The 24,321-nt window shown below is 32.3% G+C and overlaps 1 protein-coding gene across 2 annotated transcripts; it reads left to right on the top strand.

Moving 5' to 3' along the window:
• Window positions 1–1,172: 1,172 nt before the first annotated feature.
• On the top strand, window positions 1,173–24,269 carry LOC121124151 (ATP-binding cassette sub-family C member 4). 2 transcript variants are annotated; one of them, XM_040719285.2, is made up of 17 exons: window positions 1,173–1,313; window positions 1,371–1,481; window positions 8,280–8,619; window positions 9,121–9,343; window positions 9,424–9,580; window positions 9,636–9,885; window positions 18,153–18,843; window positions 18,901–19,309; window positions 19,371–19,555; window positions 20,395–20,474; window positions 20,547–20,804; window positions 20,960–21,083; window positions 21,133–21,425; window positions 21,484–21,729; window positions 22,839–23,011; window positions 23,081–23,210; window positions 23,993–24,269. In XM_040719285.2, the coding sequence occupies exons 1-17, from the start codon at window positions 1,237–1,239 to the stop codon at window positions 24,152–24,154; spliced, it is 3,909 nt and encodes a 1,302-aa protein (XP_040575219.1). In that variant the 5' UTR covers window positions 1,173–1,236; the 3' UTR covers window positions 24,155–24,269. The 2 variants fall into 2 exon arrangements, with proteins under 2 accessions (XP_040575219.1, XP_040575212.1); XM_040719278.2 differs by having other exon boundaries at window positions 19,371–19,666.
• Window positions 24,270–24,321: the final 52 nt, after the last annotated feature.

Below are 24,321 nucleotides of genomic sequence, written 5' to 3'. Positions count from 1 at the left end.
AAGCCTTTCACTGAAATTAATTTTCAAATACTTTGCTTACATGACTCTCCTTGTAAAAAAGGTAGCAGACCCCTGGTATAGACCCACTAATGCAAACATCGTTCATTGATTGTGATTATAGACGATCAATTATACAATCAGACACATATATGATTGAAAAATGGGCGTCAGGTACTTTTGCTTCAGGACATTTTGCCTTAAACCATTTCGCCTGAAAGCCATTTTTCCTTACGGATATTTTACCTTAATATATAAATGAATCAGGTTTATACGTCGTTATTGTTTATTTATGGTTGAAATTGATGCTCACTTTGAATTGTTAAATCAAAACATGTATTGTCTATTACTATGAAAAACATCATGGTTGTTATGAGGCAATATCTGTGATTTCCAATTTGTTATGATCCAGTATGTGTCAGAAGAAGAGGTGGTTGGTTGGCTGGAGTGATACAAACCACTGAGAATATTCGAGGAGGCACTCAAAGGTTGGGTCACTATGAAAAGCCAACCACATCGCCTTCTGACACATCTAAGATCATAATGAAGTAGAGATTATAAGGTTTAGAGCAAGGACTTGGAGTGAGAGTTGGTGCCTTTTTTGGTAGACTCGGAGTCGGAAAATTTGTACCAGCACACACACATAATATTTGAGAAATTCTTCAAAATCCTTTTCATTTAAACTGAGAATGTTACTTTATAGACTTTAGAGATTAGTTGTATATGTAGTGTATAGATAGGAGTTCAAAGTCTTTATTGCACCATCATTTTAAACCGTGTATTACAGGGTTGATCATATCTTGTGGTGCACATTTTATTATGTTCAATCTGGAAATACATTGGTGCAAAATCACGGAAGAGGACATCAAGACATCTTAACTCTGAACAGAGATAAGAGAACATCTCTGAGCCACCTATAATCTAGCAGCGGCTACATTGATGATTATGAGAGCTCAGGCAAACATCTATTTATAGTATTAATTTTGTTGAAATTCAATTGTTGATTAATAAATTATATGTTGTTGAATTTTAAAATTCAAAGTGTTCAGATTTTTATGGACCACTCGGTATATTTCTTTTATCTTAATGCTTAGAACGCCCCAGTCAATTGTTTATCATAAAATTCCAAAAATTAAATTTTAATCTCAATAATTCCATCAAAATTAGATAATGTTTATACGTTATTACGTGTAGTAGAACATTTAATCTCCGAGTTTGAATATTCATTCTCATATCAGCATGGATTTCCAGCGAAAGTATTATCAAGAGTCCAATCCAAAAGACAGTGTGAATCCAATTGCCAATGCACTTTTCTTGTAGGCTTCAAGGCTATTTTTTTTGAAAATTATAATGAAACTTATACTTATTTATAGATGGACTTTACCATTTGTAAGAAGAGGTCAAAGGACCAATCTTGGGCCTGATGATTTGTTTAGAGTTCTTCCATCAGATGAGTCGAAAGGACTGAGCGATAGACTTGAAAGGTAAGCAAACAAAATAATCATCCTTTTATTGATTTAAAAGTCCAAATTTACATGACTATGAGCAAAATTAATACTGATTTATGGCATGATTCCTTTTGAGATAAGCAGTAAATGCTTATCAAAAAGCTTATATTAATATGCCTCGTTGTATTGTGTGTCATTGATATGCATTTTTTTATTTGAATAGATAGATGATAATCTCTTAATATACATTTGACAAATAAAACTATAAGGGATAAAATATCCAAAGAATTAGATTGTATTTGTTGTCAACTGTCGATGCTCTTTCTTTTCATTTCCATAATCAGTGTTCTGAGCGTTGATTGGTTGCATTAAAATTAAGAAATTGTTTAGCTGTGGTCAATTTCTAATAGCTACTAAATTATAATTCCATTTTTGTCTAAGTTTGCTTGCACTTAATACTTTCCCCTTCTATCTTCAAATTGGAGAGAGTTTCTATTAAATTGTCGCAAACTTTCAATAATAATTTCGCTTTGCTAAGTGAAGCAAGCAAGGTCACGCAAAAAAAATATTATTTAAGTAAGAGTAGATTGATCTTGACTTTTTCGAGATATTCAGACAATTAATGCGTTAGAGGATCATAAAAGTAGATGGAAGGTCTCATCATATAGAAGAAAAGGTCGTGAGTTTGTCTCTTATGAATTATGTGGGAGAGCGGGGGAGTCGATCTGTGGACTGAAGGATGAAGACTGAAGAGATATTTGGGGGGTCAGGGTCATGAAATTTAAAGATCCTCCAAATTGCTAATTGTCGGAATATCTCAAAAACCAGATTCGACTAAAATCTATATAACAACTGATTTTGGCCTTTGTTCCTCTGTTTCTTTTTGGAGGAAATGTTACAAGTAGTAATACAAATAGCGACATGACAGGGCAGCCCCTAAGGAGAGGCACAACTTCTCCAATTTTCAAACATAGATATATTTATAAAGAAATGAAATTGAAAACAGGAGTAATAATAAAGTACTAAGATTCATAATGCCAAAAACTTGCCTGTGTAGTTCCCACGAGTATTCGGAATTTGAATCAGTTTGTGCTTGTTTCAATCGGCATGAACACTGTTTACTTATATCAGTTTCTAAACAAAGCCTCAGGGAGGGGTGACATCTTGTTAAAAAAAAAAAAAACTCCATGTATGATCAATGATCATATTATCAGTAATAAGAGTCCTTGCTTAACGCATTTTTTTGTCTGGGGACTTTTTCAGTACTAAAACTCGTAAAATGGGAGAAATCCATTTTCCAAAGTCATCATTTGACTATTTTTCCTTTGTTTTCTTTTGTATAAAACAATTTTATTCATCATAAATTATTTAAAATAATGTATGGCAGCCAAGATACTTTAAAAATAATTTAAAAAAAAATCTTAACCTGGTATTTACTGAATTTTTAATCCGGTCATTTCAATACTGTAAAATTTAAAGGATCATAACTTACCCAACATTTATTCAGCAACCTTTTTAATTGCCAGTTTATGTAATAAATAATAAATAAACTTAGGGTTTGTGAGCGATCACTCAATTGCTCAAAAAATTGCTGTTTTTGCGTTTTTTTGAGTGGAAATTGCTCATTTTTCCAGACTGGTATGAAATAAATAGAGAAAATTATGAATCTAGTTAGATTACTCAACAGCTTTGATAAAATTTTTCAAGTGAAAATGTACATGCAAAATCCTTTCTTCATTAGGCGGGAAAACAATAGAAAAACACTCCAGGGTTAGTAGAAATGTATTTCTACTAACCTTGAAAATCTTTTTTTGGAGGGAAAACTATGTAAATGATGCAGTCAGGTTAATGTAACATGAATGAATATGCGAGGAAGCAAGATTCCGATTACAGGCAATGAGAAAAAGAGAAAATTTGGGGCAAAAATTGATTGTTGAATATTCCCTCTTGAATCTTGTAACAAAGGAGAAATACTTTTACGCCAAATACTGCTTAACTTGAATCCTTCAATAATGTTATAAATAGCGCTTGTAATGAATTTTGAAATAACTTAAACTTCTAACTTCAAAATGCCCCAATCCCTACAATATAAATGTATTAGTGATTTTTATGAAAATATAGACACTCCTTTTGTTCTCACTGCGGACTCAAAAACTAATTGATGTAACTCTTGTGTAAAAAGAATCAAAGCTTTCAAAAAATGCAACCTACAAAGATATTTGTTCACTGTCAAGCACAAAAACAACCTTCAACTTTAGAGAAAAAAATGGAAATTGAATTACCCTTAAAACCGAAACCTTAAAAAGGAAAGTTTGATATTCTTGGTTAAGATTTAACTGAGGCATTCTTAGCAGTAGACATCCCATTAAACAAACTGATAACAAAGTTATAAACATTTACGGAAGAAAAACTTTTTTTTTTAAATCTTAATTTGTCGTTTTAATATTGCAAAATTTATGAATAAATTATCATACACGTAAAATAATACCCATTACTTTAAATTATCCTTGTAAAACTGTATTTTTTATTTATTTCAAAAAGCTCAATTTAGTATTTTGAGTCCTAATTTTTCAAAATTATGTAAAATTATATGCTTCTATTCTTATGAAAATATACAATCCACAAAGTCTAATTATAATAAAAATTTGTACTTGGAAAAACAAAAAAGTTATGAAGAATAATGTTGTCGGAAAAATAACCCTCGATAACTGGTTCATTTTTGCAAATATTGTTAAAATTATGCTATAAAATCCTCTGGAAAGTGAAAATTCTGCTATTGTTAAACATAATTCTAAAATTTTATGTCCAAAATGTATCGTTTTGTGGCATTTCTTTTTAAAAAATGAAGAAATTGAAAAAAAGGAGAAATTTCAAGTAATATATAAAATGACTGATATTTCAGTTAAACATCAATTTATATTTTTCCAAATTGATATACAAACCAAGGAGACTATATAGGGGTCGATTTGTAAATCACTTTTATCATTAATAAAAAGTGACTGAAGTCTCAAAAAACAACTATACGAATAAGTACGTTTTCCAAATTTATTCAAAATCACTTTTTCCCCCCCAAAACAATAATTGATTGTAGATTAAGCTTTTGTAAACATCGATGGTTTGAAAGTGTATGTTGAAGTGGTTAAGCTTTGGTTATAATTGAAATTTTTTCGAAAATCACATATAATGTTCTAGCGGTAGTAACTGGCACTGATCGGAGTTTTTAGGTGTCGAAGAACTGAGGCACTGTACTTTAATAGTATATAAGATAAATGCTCAATGTAATTTTCCGTTTTTTATGAGCACACTTACACGAAGTGACTCAATACTTACATGTTATCTCTTCAAAATAAAAGAATAATAATAAAAACTTGATAATTTTTTTTCATATGAGATCATGAGCCAAGTAGTACTTTAGCTAGTTGCTAAATCTGAAATAAAACCCCGTTAATTTATATAGAGTACTATATACAATTCTATAAAAATATTTTTTTCCTGGAATCTGACGAACATGCTAGATTATACATATATTTCTTCGATCAATTGTCTAATCTCAAAAATGACTTACTTTCAGCCTTGATAAAAGCATATTTTGTTTTATTGATTGAATTAAAGTTTTGCAAATATATCACTATGCAACAAAATGAAGGTCTTGGAACACCCGCAGACTAAAACTCACATTTATTAATATTATTTAAGCCGTAGAAGACGTAAATATAGATTACAATAATATTCCGGTAATTTATTTTTTCATCGGAATATTATTGTAATATATATATACACGCAACCTAACCGGCTTATGATATTTGATTTTTTAAATAAATATTATAATTTAATCCACCCTAAATCCATCAAAATCGGCCTTTTTTTACAGATATTTAAAAAAAATTGAAATATGAGGTCTATTCTATATGTTCAGCTATGATATATGTAAAGCATTTGAAGGAAAAATAAAAAAGAAATTAGCATTGAAGTAAGGTCCTTCCTTTTACTCGATTTTTTCGGTGATTATATACATTTTTATTAAATATAATCAAGATAACTTAATAAATAATTCCTTTTTCAAATACATAAATGTTTTTATCAATTTATTATTTACTTTGATTTCCATATATATCGTTTTTTCATGTCGAAATATGGCACTGAATCTTACTTATACCCTAAAAACTTGATAAAAAAAAAGGCTTTAAAGACCAAATCTTCATGGATTGAAAGTTTTAATGGTCATATTCGTGCTCTACGGCTTTAATAACAATAATAAGGGGGGGGGATTTTAGCTTGTGGGCAACAATGCTGTTGCATTGTGTATTTGATTTGATTAGATTAATTTCCTTGTACAATTTACAGTCTCACTTTATTTGACTATTTAGTTTCAAATTTATTGTATTGACTCAGTAATAAATTAATTTTATTTTCTGTTCCCTCTGCTCTGTGGGCTATGTATATAATTAAAGGGAAATATAAGAAAACAGTATTTTGCCTTCTTATCAAAAGTAAATAAAACGTCGCTTAAAAACATTGTGTATGATTTCAATATTGGACTGATATACCTACCTATAAACGTTTTAACAAATAATAAACGTTGACACAAAATCCCGTTTTTCGTATGTTATACAAGATGTTGATGTAGTATTGAGACTTGAGTTTTTCTTCTTTGTAAAGCTCATAACGATTTGCAACTTTTGGTATACATTTCATACTATAGATAATGATTATTAACAGTAATATTTAGTTTAGCGCTGACCATTTGTGGGTCAATTTGTCCATACAGGGAAGGACGGAGGACAAGTTGACGCAGCTCTGGGCACATTGAGACATGAGTAATAGTACTTAATATTTATTTATTGAAACAAAATATATTCTAACCAAAAAAACATATCATTTGATTCGGGATACTCTTATAATTTACATACCCTTTCAACATTTAAGGCTCAGCTGCTGTTCTCCAGCTACTCACAACAAATTAGAAAACGGAAGCAGTTTAATTTTCCTATCAGTTCGTTACCCGTATTGTTCATGCAACCTTTCATACGAGCGAAAAAACCCAGAAAAAATGCCCAAAATCAGTTGGTAGTTAGACAATTCTTCTCAAGTATGGAACTATTATTCAATAGTTCTTAATAACTTTCCACATTTTAACAAAAAAAGTTAGTTTAATTTAACCAATTAACGTTCAAAATACTAATTAGTGGAAAAGAAGCGGAAAAATGGACAGTGGACATTAAATCCAATGTTATTATAGCAAGTTTAGTTAGTAACGAGTTTCAATTTCCATTGAAAATTTACTAGCATAAAAGATAACGTCATTAGGATCCCAAATACAGGAATATAACTATATTGAATAACTGAAATACCTAAATATAGCCTTGATAAATGAGGAATCAATGGACGAAAAAAGTAAATTTAAATGACTCATTTTGTTTTATATATATTACATTTACCCGAACAAATGCACATAATGACGTCACTATAAAGAGAAAGAGAGATAATCACTCAATAAATCTAAAACACATTTTTGGAAAAATTTAATTTTGTGGAAGAAAATTTCAAATATTAATTTTTAAAAACAAAAAAAAATCAAAAATCCATAGCTATTTAGAAAAAATTTAATTATGTCGAAAAAAAATTCAAAAATTTAAATTCAAGTATTAAACTTTTGCAAAAAAAAATCAAAAATCAGTAGCTGTTAACAAAAATTAAAAATTTGTAGAAAAAAAATTACAGAAAAAAAATTTATTGAAAAAAAATTTCTAATATTAAATTTTTTGAAAAAAAATTTCAAACAACAATTCACAAGTTATTCACAGAAAATAGGTATTTTTCGAAAAAAAAATTCAAAAATTAAATTGTAAACATGACATTTTTAAATAAAATTCCAAATATTAAATTTTTGTGAAAAAAGTTTTAATCATCCCTAGCTATTTACAGGAAATTAAAATTTTTGAAAAATTAATTTAAATTTCAAAAATTTAATCTTCAAGTTAAACAGAAAAGTTCCTTTATTTATTATTATAATTTTTTTTTTTTTTGGGGGCATGATGCTACAGCCCCCTGCGGACGCCCTTATTATTTCATAGAAGTACTGAAGTACATCATGTAGAAACTTGTAAGAAAATTGAAGTGCTCCATTTTCTTCTTACTGTAATTGAAAAGGAAAGATCCTTCAATCCGACGTATTATCAAAATAATTTATGTTTTTGTGTACAGACTTTAGATATAAAATAAAAGTTGTTCAAAAATTTTATTTACGAACGTAAAGCCATGATTAATTCTGAGCAGACCAGATTCCTGGACTCTGAAGGACAAGTTTGATTTTTGCTTATAAGTTGATTTTTTTTCATAGAAGAATATCTCACAGTTTTTTTATAAGGTATAGTTGTCGATTCGAAATTGCACCAAAAAAATCCAAAATCCAAAAGACGAATTATTGTACATATAGAAAAAGGGAGAACGTATATTAAATACGAATTAAAAAAGGGAGTTAGGAAGAGGATGAGCAAGTTAATCTCAGAATGTACCTCCAATTTTCGTTATGGTTGAAAAAAAGTATCTGTTGCATTTTCAAGAGTGTCAAAAGGGCGTGCAGGTTTGATTATATTTACATCAAATGGAGAGAAAAAAAAAGTTGTATAAAAGAAGGTTTAACAATAAAAATTTACCTATTATAGTAAATCGTTTTAGTTTAGAATTTTAACATTAAAAATATTTCATTTATGTTTAGCTTATTTATTTTTCATTGGCTATCTTTAAGATAGTGTGTTCGTGCTTGTAATTAACAAAATATATAAAATAAATCATTAGACGACTTTGTTTGAGTAATTTGTTTTCTTTTTAAAGAGAATGGAAAAAAGAAACCATAAAGAAAAAAACTTCAAACTTCTACAAGCCAAGTCTACTCAAAGCAATGCTCCGTACATTTGGACCACAATCCCTCTTGAGCTTAATCATCGTTCTATTTGAAGAGTGTGTTTTTCGCATTCTTCAACCCTATGCCGTATTTAATATCATATCCTGTTTCACAAATCCAAAAAGTTCAGACACAGAGTTGTATATATGGGGCTATGTTCTCATTCTCTCCGGGATATGTTTTGTTCTCTTCGATCAAAGATATTGGTATAGATCCCTTAAAACGGGGATGCAAATACGGATAGCCGCTTCTGCACTCATATATAGAAAGGTAGATTGTAGCGATAATCAGGGGCAAATGGAGGGGGAGAGCTGGAACCCCCAAATTAAGAAATTTCTACTTTTTACTAAAAAAATTATACTTGAAACATAATTTTTGATGTTTTTCATAAAAATTAAAATTTAACTTTAGAATTTTTTTTAAATTTTTTAAATTTTTTTGAGAATAGCTATGGATTTTTGAAATTTTATTTACAAAAATTTAATATTCAAAATTTGTATTGAAAAAATATAATATTTTTATTTTTTTTTGAAAAAAAATTGATATTCTAAATTCGTTTTGAAAAAATTTATTTTTTTGTTCATGGATAAACAATAACTATGTACAAACATCATTTATTTATATTTTTTAAGGCGAAATTTCCTTCGAGACAAATGACTTTTATGGGAAAAATAACCTTTAGTTGGTAAAAAAAGAGAAAAAAAGCGATTAAAGCGTAAAGAGAATTCCTTGCCTATTCTCATCCCCATGTTTCTGTTTCCTATCGTTTAGGCTCTGACACTATCGAAACGATCCTTGGGACTCAGCTCTGTAGGACAAATGGTCAATCTCTTGTCTAATGATGTAAATCGCTTTGATAATTCTACAGTTTTTCTCCAATACCTTTGGGTGGCTCCACTTCAATTTACAATTGTTTTGTTCGTCACAATTTATCACGTAGGTTCTGTAACGATTCTTGGAGGATTCATTCTCATTTTCTTCATATTTATTCAAAGTAAGGTTCCCTACATCAATGTATCTTATGTGTATAGAAAGATCAATTATCATGGTTGACTCCTATTACCTTACTTTCAGCTCGAATGATTAACATCTTTTCAAAATTAAGATCTAAAACGGCGGAAAAAACAGATTCGAGAATACAAATTATGAGTGAAATCTTAAATGGTATTAAAGTGATTAAAATGTATGCCTGGGAGAGCTCCTTTGTTCAGCTTGTCAATAGTGTTCGGAAGTAACTCCTTTAAAGCTAAAATAGAAAATATTTTTTTAATGCTATATCTTTCTAGGAATGAAATGGATGTCATTCGTAGGTCAGCCAGCTATAAGTCCTTCAACTATGCCTTTTTCTCCACTTCAAGTCGTCTTGTCCTTCTCCCCATATTTTTCATGATTTTAATTTTTGGAGGAGTGGTGAATTCACAGAATATATTCCTTGTCTTCGGTCTATTCGAGACCCTCAAACTACCTGTGACGCATTTCTTTCCAAGTGCCATAGCCACGTCATCTGAAGCATACATTTCTTTACGAAGAATTCAGGTATGATGGAATTGGAATATTTGTGTATGTATATTATAAATCAGTGCTTCACCAACTTTTTAAAGTGTTTACCACATAAGAAAATATCAAGATCTTCATGATATCTGTGTAACACCATTAGTGTCGTGTAGGTCCTTATTTATTCGTTGGAGTACAGTCTTAAGGTGGGTCCTGAGGACCATCAGTCCTAAAAAGGATTAAAAAAAAAAGAAATAAAGTTTAAAACCGTAAGCAAACATTAAAAGTTTTTAGGACTAATATACAGGGCTGAACTGGACTGAACCAAGACTGTAATCTTCAGTCCAAAATAAAACCTGGAAACAATATTATTTCCTATATCATGACAATTTTAAAGGCTTCATCTATTTATGACGTTTTTCCACTTGTCTCTAGAGGACGCTCACATACTAAAGTTTAAGGAACACTGATTTAGAGGATAACAGAACAACTAAACTCTAGAAAGCTGATATCCCAAAAGTATATTCTTTCGAGCAAGGGTTCTCAAACTGTGATACGTTTAGTCTACTTTAGGTGTAGCCAGAGACTTGAGAATATCATCCAAAATTTTACAGAACAATATGTAAAAAAATTTCAAATCTTAAATAATAATGGTACTTGAAGATTATTTTGATATTTACTCAACTGGTACACATTGTAAAAAGTTTGAAAATCCCTTATCTAGACCATTCACCCAGGGCGTCGGGTTTAAAGAAGATAATTGGGACAAATTTCCTAAGCTCTGTGTTTTAACGTTAAAAATAGGATATGTACAGGGCCGTCAGAGTTTTGGAAAATGGCATTAACTGCATTTTGAGGGGGTTTTGTTAATTTTATGCAAAAGTTTCATTAAAAAAAAGAACAACTGATTCTTTATCTTTTGAACATTTTACTTACCAAGTCTCTAAGATAAATGTTAACGAAAATGGAGCGGTAAAGGCATGAAATGGGTCATTCAGTTCGCCCAAAATTTAGCGTTTTTGCTATTGTAAATACCCTTAATGTCTGCAGAACCCCCGTTGGGAGGGTCAGGGTTAAGGTCAACAATGGTGAAAGCATCAATCATCGTCATAGAAGTGGAAGGACGATCAAATTAAAGCATGAAATGGCAAAAAACCTTTTTTGAAAAATCTGAAGATGACGGTGGTGCACTTGGAGAAAAAATGGTGGGCGAGCTATTCGACGGTGTCAAATGCCGTAAAGAGCTGGTGGTAAGTCTCTCCGATAAATTGAGCGACCCTTGATCACTGAAAAACAACAATTACAATTTGATGGGTGCAAAAAGTATTATAATGACCTGAGATATCACGGAAACCGAATTTTGTTCTTCTCGGACGTGAAGGCATTTACAGTGGATCCCATCTACAATAGTCAAAATAATCAGGTTGTATATTTGGGAAAAGTCCATTTGTAATCTCCATGAAGTGTTCACCACCAAACACCTGGCCTCAGTAATTATACTCGGCATTGTTTCATCCGAAAGTCACAAAAAGAAGCTAATTTGTTTCCCTGTTGGATATAGTTTGACTAGCAAGGATAACATGATGGTTTTACAAAAAAAAGTGTTTCCCTAGGTTTGTAAGATCACAAAACAATCAAAGAAAACCGATTATTCCTTTGAACTGGACGGGACTCCTGCACATACGGTAAAAATTGCGCAGGATTGGATGGGAATAATAAATAATGGTTTCTTTTGTTTGGGGTATCAGAAAAATAAGACAAGCTAACCAAATAATTGAAATATTATTTGGGGGGTTTACAAAACTCCACCAGCTCTGTTTATCTGGAACTTACGGTATATATTTATTTATATCATTTATTGAAATGAATCTATTGAAAAAGTATTTTCTCCACATTTTCCCCCCATGATTTCGAGTATCAAAAAATGGCAAATTACTTCTGTGGATACTAAAAAAATAATTTCTCCTCCTGATATTTGCTGCGTATGTAAAAAAAAACAAAAAAAAAACAAGGATGCCAGCAGACCTCAAAAGTGCAGTGCGACCCGAAATGTGCACACCCATGTACAAACAATATAAATTAGGTTGTTTCCCATGAGTCTGATAAAAAAATGTAGGTTTATAATTAATTCATAGTTGAAATTAGAGAATGGGGGATTGATAATCTATACTGACAAAATTTAAGCGGTGTCTTGGTTCTATTGCACCGGATCCAATTCTAACGGCTATAACCGCTATATTTACAACTCTGCTTAACATAGAACGACATTCCAACTCGAAAGAACCACAACTCTCATTCATAGAACAGGAAAAATCATATTCCTCAATTACTAGAGTGATTCAGCTCTCTTTGATGAAAATAACTTCCAGTTACATTGCTAATATAAATACTGATTAGCGGGGAACCTATACTGCGGCCCTTGTAACACACGAGAGAATAATTTATTATTTTTAATGGTCCATTTGCTTACATTCACTGCCAAATGATGAGCCTCGGCCCAAGATGGTCAAGTTCATATGTATGTTTGAGTTAAGGTAGATTACTAGAAATTTTCATTTTCGTCTTGAAAAAGAGCCCCCTCAGACCTTCCCCCCCATCCTACTTCCTCAAAATAAGTCTTCTTAGCGTTATCACCTCCTCCATTCATATTTAAATAAGTAAATAAAATATAAGCTTTTCTTGAATTTTTTTTGAAGTACTAGAGGAACAAAACGCTAAAATAATATTTTTAGCGTTCAATGTTTTAAAAAAATCCGTTCCGTTCAAAAGCCTGCTTTTTGATCACACTCCGTATAACTTAATCTGGGGCCCTTACAGATTATTTGATCTTTAAGAGGAGGAAGAATCCTGATTGGGGTTGAGTTTTGTTCTAAAATAAACTCCTTATGGAGGCTTTGTTCACATGGATATATACTTTATTATTTGGAAGTGGATTGATTATTTGATTAATGGCGAGTAATGTTTAATTGTAAATCTCTTTTAGCATGTAATATATTCGTTTTTCAAGAGAATTTTTATACATTGTATATTTTTTGTTAGTGAAGTAACGTAACGCCCTGTAGAATAAGGTTATGAGTGTTATAACACAAAAAGAAAAGGACTTGATATGATGTAAGTTGTATTATCACGCAAACATTATTTCATTGATAATTTATTTATGATTTTATCGTTTATTATGTCATAATTATTAAAGCCTCCCCGTTACACGAAATATTTACAATGCATTTTTTGATCTGTCGTTAATATTTCCATAATATTTAATAAGTAATAGTTATAATTAGTGTTGGAATGTTGATCCCGTGAATTCGAGTTATATACCTTTTTTAAGCTTTGAATGTCCCTATTATTAAGTATGTAAAACATTGCCCAACAGTTGGACAAAATGACTACTCTATCGATTATAAATTATAATAATATTTCTTTACTACAAGGCTGATTTTTCTCAAAATGGAGTGTGGATTACATTTGTGTTCCTCAATGAATTATTGCCAATTCATATAACCCTTGTAAAACGCCACAAATTCCAATACCTAAAGTAGTTAAAATTGATTGTCACAATAGAAAAAAAAAAAGATAAAATGACAGATTTTATTTAAAAGGGGTCATTTTGGGGCCAATATACAGGGTAGGGCAGCAAAACGTGGACTCGGAAGATGGATTTAGAAATACATCAATAATTTTATAGTTTCAATAATAGACAAAAAAGGATGGTTACAAAAAATGTAGACAAGGTTTTTGCAAAACTTTTTTCACTCAATATGGCAACCTCCATTATAAATCACAGCTTTTACACGTCACTTGAAGGACATGCAGCAGTTGATGACAAACTCCTCTGACAAAATGTCCCATGTACACACTATGGAGGACTTCAGCGAGTCCATATTTAGGTGTAAGGTCCTGTTGGTTTCCTTCTCCAAAGTGCCCCACATGGAAAAGTTCAGTGGGGTCAAATGTGCTGAGGAAAGGGTCCATATATCTTTGGACTAGAACCTACCCATGTTATATACACAGAACTTTTGGCACTTGGTGGACGTGTGAGAGGGGTAGCCATCCTGAGTCCACACGTAGTTACCCTTCGGGTAGCTAGTCTTTAGCAATGGCAAGATGGTGTACCTAAGCACCTTATAGTAGGCCAATTTTCTGTCCAGCCTTGAAAAAGGGGGGATGTATCTTCTTTCCATCAGAGACCACAACGCCGAGGACGATTGTTTGGGCCGTATATTTGGAGTGTAAAGCTCTTTGAACCTCTTTTTTTCCCCACAAGCCAGAGGTCCTTTTGGTGGCAGTGGAATTGATCAACTGTGAACATCTTCTTGTACGAGAAATTTTTCATATTTGACCCATTTGAGGGTTTTCTTGCACCTCTTGAGGCTCCTAGCTTTTACACTCTCTGTCAAAAGGTGGTTTGGGGTCCTTGTGAAATAAACTAATCCGAAGTTGTGTTTTATAGCCGTCCTGATGGTCCTAGGAGCCACAGCGAGGTCGTTGGTAAGGCGATTCCTCGACTTTGTGGGAAAATTCTTCATGCGTTTATGTAAAATAGAACTTTGTACATGACCTGTGGTATGAGAGCCTCATGTTCTATAACTCAAATTTAGTGAGTTAACCGCTTTAAAACTTTGACGTTCCCGTGAGTCCCTTCATAAATTTTAAGGGTGCATTTGAATTAAACGTAAAACTGTCCAATAGAGCAGTCTTTGATAAATAATATAAATCCTCTTGGGAAGTGATCGTTAATTAATCAACATTCAACAATTTTTATAAGAATAATAATAAATACTCTAATTAGATCTAAATTAAGAATAATAACAAACTGCCCTCGTACATGAAAGATACTTCAATGTTGACTAAACTAATTCAAATAGTAAACTCAAGTACACTCAATACGTCTTTTGGTTGATGGTACGACATTTTTACAGTTAGATACATGGGATAAAAGCAAACTTGTTTATTTCTGTTTCGGCTGTCGTTTTAACCCTCGTAATTTAATGCTACCGCAAGTTTTGGGGTACAAATCAATATAGGGTAAATATTATGTAACGAAATAACATAAAGTTATACAGACTTTATCACGCATTAAAGTAAAGAGTACTTCAATGAATGCTAATTGTGTCAATGCAATCTTGATTTGAACATGTACCAGCATAAATAAGGATGTTTATAAAATGCAGTTAAAATGCTAATTATGTAGGCATTAGGTATCCATCCAATGAATAATCCACGGTGCACTTTTTGTTTCTTTATATTGCTTTTTTTTAGCCTACTTAGGGCTAATTTTTACTGAAGGGTTCTTGGCTGAAAGAGGATACGCCGATAAAAATATAAAAAAAAGTTCACAACTTTGCGTGATAACAAGGGAAGAATTTATAGAATATCTTAGTAAAAAACGCACTTATTCAAGCTGAGTCATAATCAAATATTTTTATTACATGTATTATTTATTATGAGAGGTGGGAAAAAGTACTTATGGTTCAAGTCGAGTCTTATGTATGTGAGGCTAAAGCTGAGTGCGTCATATTAAAGGAAAAGAAAAGAGGGGTGATCATAAATACAAATAGTAATGAAAATAGACTGTTTTTTTTTATATTAGCTGGTCCGGTTTTTTTATATTTTTTTGAGTGGGAAAACTGAAGAGTTGTTAATTTTCTAAGCTGTTGTGATTGAACATTTTCGTGTGCTAGTAAAAGAATAAGAATAACCTTCAAGGATTGTTGCGGAGTTATAATAGTAAATTCTTGTTGGTCTGAGGGAAGAATTGAGGATCGACGGTGGAGTGATTCTTGCCTAAGTTCTGGTTCATTTCCTTCTCCTTTGTTACAGCTGTTTGTAGCTGATCTAATGAGACGTCATGATACCTTAGCTGCTCCCCTTCAAAACATTTTCCAAATTGTCAGTGTACCCATGTTGATTTTCTCACTTTTTCCCCCCGATTAGCATCACTTTCTATAAATCACTGATTACAATAGATCCCTTAGTTTACAATTTTTAACATTTTTCTTCAATGATTAAGTTTTGAATTTTTGTCAAATATATCAATTTATAATAGCATATAAATTAATTATTCAAATGATAACAGCGGAAATAATAAGAAACTGAGGGTATAATTATTACAAAAAAATCTCCATTTCTTTAAATGCTTTCTTTTAAAACCATTAAAATCAATTTTTAAATAATATCTCGCAGAAAAGTTAAAAGTAGGTATGTACTGATGCATTTGAATCGGTATTGCATAGGGCAGTAAAGCCGATTCCATATAATTATTATTATGGACTTATTGAGCTCATTATTGGAGACAAAATTACGTCTACAAATCAATAAAATAGACAAAGTAGACGACGTTGTTTAGACAAATTCAAAGAAAGAAAAGTCTTGCCGATTATGATTTTATTATTGAAGAGAGAACATATAACCATAACGTAATCTCTAGTGCGTGAAAGACGAAAAGTAACCCTGAGGATTTGTGGCAGAGCTGTAAGTGTAAGTCCTTGTTGAACTCGGAGTAGATTTGAGGATCGATATCGGAGTAAGTCGATACGTAGTGGGGTTTGAGTTTATTTTCCCCTCATATTGCACATATTTAAGGATGCCATTTTTGTAATGAAAAAACTAAGTTTATAAATAAGAAAAGGAAAAACGGTTGTTGCCTGTGCTCTTTCCTCTTTGTTGTTCATTATTTAATCGGTCGTAGAGGTGTTAACATCTCATTCTAAAAAATAATTCTCCCCTATCTTTGGTGTAAATTGATATAAAAATGTATAATAAAATAAATCTAGATGAATTTAATATAATTGTTATATTTACCCTGCTCTAATGTTACTATAGATGTAGAAGGGCTTCCTCCTTATAGTAGTAACTCATGTTTCCCTTTCAAAATCATAAAACAGGCAGATAATATTATCAAGGGTAGGTCAAGGATAGATATTATCATTATCGACTCTTTCTGGAAATTCAGAAAAGTAACCGTTTGGAGAATCATAAAAGTAGATGATAGGTCTTCTTTTGTGAAGGAGGTTGTGAGTTCGTCTCTTACACAGTATCAAGGGGAGAAGACTCAGAGTCAATCCGTAAACTGAAGGATGAGCCTAGATAAGATCACATTTTATTATTTAAGGAACATGTATCTACCATTATTCCAGGGATAATGATCACATGCTAAATAAGAGACGAACTCACAACCAACCAACAATAACAAACATTTGGCTTCGATTAAATCAGTTCTTTCAAATAAAAAGTTTGGGATTATTGAATTTCAGCTTTCTGCTTGCGTTCTCTCCAACTTCAAGATAGAAATATGATGTATGGGTAAAGTTGTAAACCATATGCTTTTATTGTGTGTTTATACACAACCAATGATGTGTTTTTTCTTGTTTTTAAATGAGTCTAAATTATTTTAAACAATTAATTAAGTAAATCAACATTTAATATTTCTATATCTATGTATTTGTTATAAAAAACGAATACCTACCTAGTTTAACAGTAATATTCATTTGTTAATAATTGTTCGAGGTTTAGTGCTGAATTTTGTAAGAGTTCCGTCATAATAAATTAAATATATTGGATTACCAGGGATAGTACCTGTCATTGCAGGAGTAATTAAGCGTTGACTAAAATATAAATTTTGCTTTAATAATATTGAAGATAATTTCCCAACAAATCATCGTTGCTACTCTCCGTAACTACTCAATACTTATATCAATTCATATAACGTGTTCTCTCCTCAAGAATGAAAGAATAAAACTGAAACACTAGGGAGAAGTTATTTTCTTTAACTTATTATGTATAGGTTCACGCCCAGATGATTCCTAAAGAAAGAAATATACTTTATCTATATGGATTTCACCGAAAGATACCTAGGTTAGATGGAGTATATGTAATACTATAATGTTTATTTACACTTAATCAGTGCAACTCCATCTAACAAATAAGAGGAACATTTAAAAAAAAAAAACTTTGGAAGTTAAAGACCGATTATTCATTTTACTTAAAAGCAAATGAAAGATCATGGTGTAATTCCTTTCAACGCAAATCCTTAAAAAACGGAGTTTTTTACATTTAATTGTCATTTTCCAACGATTAGATGATTACAAATGAAATTTAAATCTATATTTAAAATTGACATACAATTTTGTTGAGAGTGTGAGTTTATTTTATTCCGGATTATTCATGTTATTCATGACGACGTTCAAAACGTTCAAACGTTGACTCAAAGCTGAAAAAAAAAAGTATAAATATTCAAAAACTTAATTTTGTTAGTGTCTTTTTGCAAATTCCCGTCAAAATGTATTTACCTATGTTTTTCTCTATTTAAGGAATTCTTACTTTTAGAAGAATGGAGCTCTCGTCGAATTTGTCACGACAATCAATCTCTTAAATATGAACCCTTAGCGATTAAATTAAACAATCTTGGAGGGAAATGGTCTCTTGCCAGCCCAGAGCTTACCCTTAAAGACATCTCCCTAAATGTCGAAGTTGGAGAGCTGATAGCCATAATTGGACCTGTGGGAAGTGGTAAAAGTACACTTCTTCAAGCTCTTCTAGGAGAATTCCCCTTTGAATATGGCTCGATGGACATTGTTGGTAAATTATCCTATGCTTCACAAGAGGCCTGGATTTTTGATGGAACAGTGCGACAAAATATTCTTATGGGGAAACCATTCATTGAGAAGCGCTATCAAGATGTTTTGAATGCATGTGCTCTTGAACACGATATACAAGAATGGTCAAATGGAGATCTAACATTTGTCGGAGGTAAGGGGATTTCTCTCTCAGGCGGACAGAAAGCACGAATCAATTTAGCACGCTGCGTTTATGAAAAGGCAGATATTTACATCCTTGATGATCCACTATCCGCAGTAGATCCACATGTTGGACGGCATTTATTAGAGAAATGTATTCAGCATTTTTTGATGAATAAGACAGTCATCATTGCCACACATCAAATACAGTACATCAAGACAGCAGATCAAATCGTTCTTTTAAATTCCGATGGAAGCGTTGAAAGTAAAGTTTATTTATTGATATTCATGTATAGATGTAAATTGTATATTGTTATTTCAGCTCAAGGACGGTATGAAGAGCTCTCCTCATCCAACCAAGGGTTTGGATCCTTTGTCAAAAAAATAGACACTGGGAATCATCACAAGCCTCCCTCTCCTACAAAGAATAGAAAAAGCACTATCTCCTTGTCCTCCTCTTCAATTTCTTCCTTGAACCACCCAATGTATTTTTCAGAGATCATTCACTCAGATATAGATGAACAAATCGACGATGACATAAAAGCCAAAGAAGAATTTGATAAAAATCGTTCTTTACGTAGTGAAAGCAAGGCAGAAGGAAATGTGTCCTTCAAGCTTTACCTCAAATATTTTGCTGCAGCCAATGGGATCCTGGGATTTATTCTCATTTATTCTCTTAGTTTAATTACTCATTCATTATTTGTCTTTGGTGATTGGTGGCTCAGACTTTGGTGAGTTTAAAGAGCCATTAGAATATTTAATATTTGTATAATTACTCTCCATAATTTAAAGGACGAATGCAGCGGATATAAGGGAACAGAATGGAACACTGAATGATGGCTCTTTTTACTTTACGTCTTATCAAAATTCATCAATCACATTTATAGTTCCAGAGCTCAAAGTGGATCTTTTTAATCTCATTTATTGCTCCATCTACTCTGGAATAATTTTAGTACTTGTTCTCTCGGCTCAAATTAGTATGAGGCAACTCTTTAACTCCTGTTTAAAGTCCTCTCAAAATCTTCATGATAAAATGTTTCTTAGAGTCGCCTTTACATATTCAAGTTTTTTTGATGTTAACCCCATAGGTGAGCTCATCCTTATATGATATCATACATGCTGACACATATGTAGCTGATTACTATTTACCTATATCAAGGAATATTTTATATAATTTTACTTCTTTGATGGATCTATCTAATTTATGTCATCAGAACATAAATTTTTCTTCCAATTCCTCAAGACATTCATCATCAGATTTTTTCCATTCAATTCTTTCCAATTTCATGGGTATCATATTTATAGAAAATATGGCCTTTAGTTGTTAAAAAAAAGGAAGGAAAATAAGAGTAGGCGTTCTATATACAGGATATAACAACGAAATCCGGTGGTTTTGATCTATCTACATTAAATTAATATAAAATTGTCAAAAACTGAGCACAGATAAAATCATTGAGAAAATGTTTCAATGTTGTCTCTATTGATCTTAATAACAATGGTCCTGAAAACTAGAGCACGATCGAAATTATTGCATTCCAGGAAAATGCAGTACATCAGGGATCACAGTAGAGCACCTGCATGCTCCCTCTGAAAATATAATAGGCTTGAAATCTTCTGCTGTAGACTCTATGGCGTTGGTTTAGCTACTAAGTGAAATATTTTAAATATATTTAACCACTACAACAACATTGCACAATTTCTTCATCATATTTGACGGATAAATCCGGATATCTGAAGCACTGGATTTCGTTGTCACACCCTGGATAAAGTATTCTTGGGTACAACTTTTCTTTGCTTGACCTATTTACTTTTTTAGGTCGTATTTTGAATCGATTTTCCAAAGACATTGGCTCCATCGACGAACTATTACCTCCGGTAGTAGTTGATACAAATTGGGTATGCTTATTCTCTTTATACTCATTTATACATACCTACTTGTACAATTATATTTTTTGGGGATAAATGCAGGCCTTTCTATCAGCTATTGGGATATTTTTTCTCATTTCAAGCACAAATCCACTGGTCCTTATTGGTGTAGCCATACTTCTCATCATACTGATAACAGTGCGAAGATACTATTTAAAAGCTTCTAGGTCAATAAAAAGATTGGAAGGTGTAACAAGATCTCCAGTGTTTTCTCAGCTGGCATCTTCACTGGATGGACTCACTACTATTCGCTCAATGAAAATTGAGAATATGTTGATCAATGAATTTGATGATCTACAGGTAATTAAATAGAGTCATTACTTAAAAGTTGCGTTGTATTTGGATAAAAAAATTTGATTATGGTCAAGTTCAAATTTTTGAACTCTGCGTCGAGTCGAGTTAATTCGAATACAACCCTACTTAAAGGTAACTTCATTCTATATCTTACGTTTAAGGATATCCACACGTCCTCTTACTACTCATTTCTGGTTGTTAATCGATTTTTTGCGTTCTCTGGAGACATTCTCCTATCTATATTTACGGCCTCGCTTGTATCTTTATTCATTTTCTATTATAGAGGTATGTTTTGTAAGTCATTGTAGATATGAAGTAATAACTTTTTCTTTAGATGCTAGCGGAGGTGACGTTGGACTGAGTCTAACTTTGTCCCTTGCCCTCTCCGGAATGATTCAATGGGGTCTTCGACAGTCTGCAGAAGTTGAAAACTTCATGACTTCCGTTGAGCGAGTTCTGGAATATGGTGAACTGCCTAAGGAAAAAGGCTTAGAATCTGATATCAAATTAGATCCCTCATGGCCAGATAAAGGTGTTGTTGAATTTTCTAACGTGAGCATGAGGTATTCACAGCATCAGCCCAATGTTTTAAAAGGTCTCAATTTCAAAACCAATTCCTTTGAAAAGGTGATTATAAATGTATACATTGATCCAATTAGTAAATAATATACTATATACTGGTCAGATAGGGATCATTGGACGAACAGGAGCTGGAAAGTCCTCAATAATTTCTGCTCTGTTTCGTTTAGCAGAGCCAGAAGGAGAGATATTTATAGATGGACTAGATATTTGTAAGGTAGGGCTTTTGGACATTCGTAAAAAAATATCCATTATCCCTCAGGATCCAATCTTATTCAATGGAAGTATAAGGAAAAATTTGGATCCTTTCAATGAATTTACAGACGTACAAATTTGGAATGCTCTCGAGCAAGTAAGTAAAATATTATTTATACTAATCAAAGCTATAAAACCAATGGTGACTTTAAGCTTGAAGAGATTTCCTTTGCTACCAGGAAATTTATGAAGGTTGTGTAGATAGTTATAGAGTAATAGTCAATTTGTCCTTAGCACTTCGTATTAAGAAAGTATATTCTTATAGCCAACTAAATTAGAAAAAAAAAGATCCCCTGGTCATCGTTGCTGAATCTTAACAAATATATGCAATGATCATACTAGAACAGCGAGTACATAGTATCGGAATTAAGTTTTTATTATAATTATACCAACAAATATTTCACAAAATGTGCCCCTTCTACGGTCACCAAGGTCTCCAGTCTGGGCCTGAAGGCTTTTTACACATCGATGACGTAGTTATTAGATATATCAATTAACTTTTTCTCAACGGAGGCCTTCAGGGAATCACCGTTGCGGTGGTGGACTTTGCAGGCCTTACTTTCCACAAAGCCCCATATTCCAGTGGAGAGTGGTCCCGCACTGAGGGAGGCCGGAAATCGGTGAGGTTTTCCATGCAGTAAGCTTGAGTTTTAATGGCTTTATAGTCAAGTTCTGAGTCTTGTTGCCAACAAGGTAGTTGGCTTACCAACTTCTTTTTTCCCTTCCTAATTTCAAAGGCCAGACCAGTCAATAAGTCTTTAGCAAAAATCTTGTTGTGTCCTCTAATTCCTGTCTTCCTGGAGAGGCTCTTGCCTCTTGACCTTACAGACAAGCTCAGCAGAGCAATTTATAATGTCTGCAATCTCCTTTACAGAGTGATTGGCACGGACAAGATCTGAATCTGTTGCCTTCATTGTCGTTGTTTGTTGACATATTCCAACAAAAAATACAATGTAGCAAAGCTGAGGAATTTTAAAACAATTTCTATTTTATAATCCAACATCAATTGCAAATTAATAATGGCTCTATGGAGCTCTTTTTGCCGCGTGTACGATTTGCTTGCAGACACTGTACGTTTACACTATACATAATATGCATCTTCCCTCCACAATTTTCTGTTAAGTAAAAATTTATGAAAAGGGAGAGTCAGCCATTGGCTTATATACTTTATGATCCAAATGATGCATCTTCAATTTTTATTATAAGGCAAAACTGTACGATATTGTCGTGGATCTTGGACACGGCCTGGATTCAGTGGTATTAGAGTTTGGTTCTAATTTCTCTGTTGGACAACGACAACTGTTTTGTTTGGCAAGAGCCATTTTAAGACGGAATAAGGTTCTTATAATGGACGAGGCCACAGCAAACGTGGATCCATTGTAAGTAGATTTGAGATTTTCTTTACATAGAACTGATAAATTAATAATTTAAAAAACCATAAATCCTAGTACGGACTCCCTTATACAAGAAGCCATTCGTAAAGAATTTAAGGACTGTACCGTATTTACTATAGCACATCGTTTGTACACTGTTATGGACTCTGATCGCATGCTTGTTCTACAAAATGGTGAAATTGAAGTAAGTAATAAAAATCAGGGGTGGTTTACGAGGCCCTTTGTGAAACAGATTGCAATTGATAGAAATCCCAATCTGGGTAGGGATAAAAATATCATCTGAGGCAAGATATTTTTAGGGGGCTAATTTCTTTCCTCCCTTTTTGAAAATTTCACATAATTACGAATCTTATTTGTTTAGCAAATTTTCTTTTTTCATCGGAAAAATGTCTATTTTTTCCGTAAAGGACCTTTTTTAGAAAATAAATTTAGTTATTTCCTTCAATCAAGCGCAGTGCCAGTGAGGGAGTTAACTGCCACTATACATAGAAGTTGGAGTTAGGGTTGTGTCTGTCTGAGGACGGCAGTCCACTCCAATACCACTCGTCGTTCCTTTCAAAAATGTAAAATCGATTCCTTGTGATGTCATTGAGTGTATTTTTCCTTTTTATAACTATTCCGTTATATAAAAGAATAAATTATACAACTAAGGGAAAAAATGTAATTTGTTCCCATGATTTATGTTGCAATTTAATGATAACATGAATATTTTTTGTAAGATATTTGCAATGTTCATAATACATATCTCATATGTATTATTTGGCTTAATAAAGCAAATACATTTTTAGAAGACATTCCAAGGACTGACAGTCCTTAGGAACGATAACATCGGTCCTAAGACTGAAGAGAACAGGAGTAAAGAAATAAGGACCGAGACAACACTAGTTGCAGTGGCCCAAGGTCGGCCACTTTAAAAATTTGAGCTATCAATAATAACATTTTTTTGTTTGTTTATTCCTTTATTAGGAGTTTGGTACACCTAAGGATTTACTCAAGGATCCAAACAATCTCTTATCCAGAATGGTAGCGCAGTCCGAGCCCAACACTGCCCATACATTGCGATATTTGGCTAGTGGTATCATAGATTCGATAGAGGAATCTCAACTTGAGGAAAATATTTCTGTGTAGATTAAACTTTTTGTATTATTATTGAATAATTATTTTGTCCTCACAAATATGTAAAAGTAATGTATCCCCGAAATGTTTGTATACCAACACTAATAAATGTCTTGAAAGTAATAAACCTATGTATTTTTTTATTCATGGAGAAATATGATGCATAATATACCGAAATT

This window comes from Lepeophtheirus salmonis, chromosome 1 (assembly GCF_016086655.4).
Source record: "Lepeophtheirus salmonis chromosome 1, UVic_Lsal_1.4, whole genome shotgun sequence".
Lineage (NCBI taxonomy): Eukaryota > Metazoa > Arthropoda > Copepoda > Siphonostomatoida > Caligidae > Lepeophtheirus > Lepeophtheirus salmonis.
This window is presented reverse-complemented; position numbering and strand designations above follow the sequence as displayed.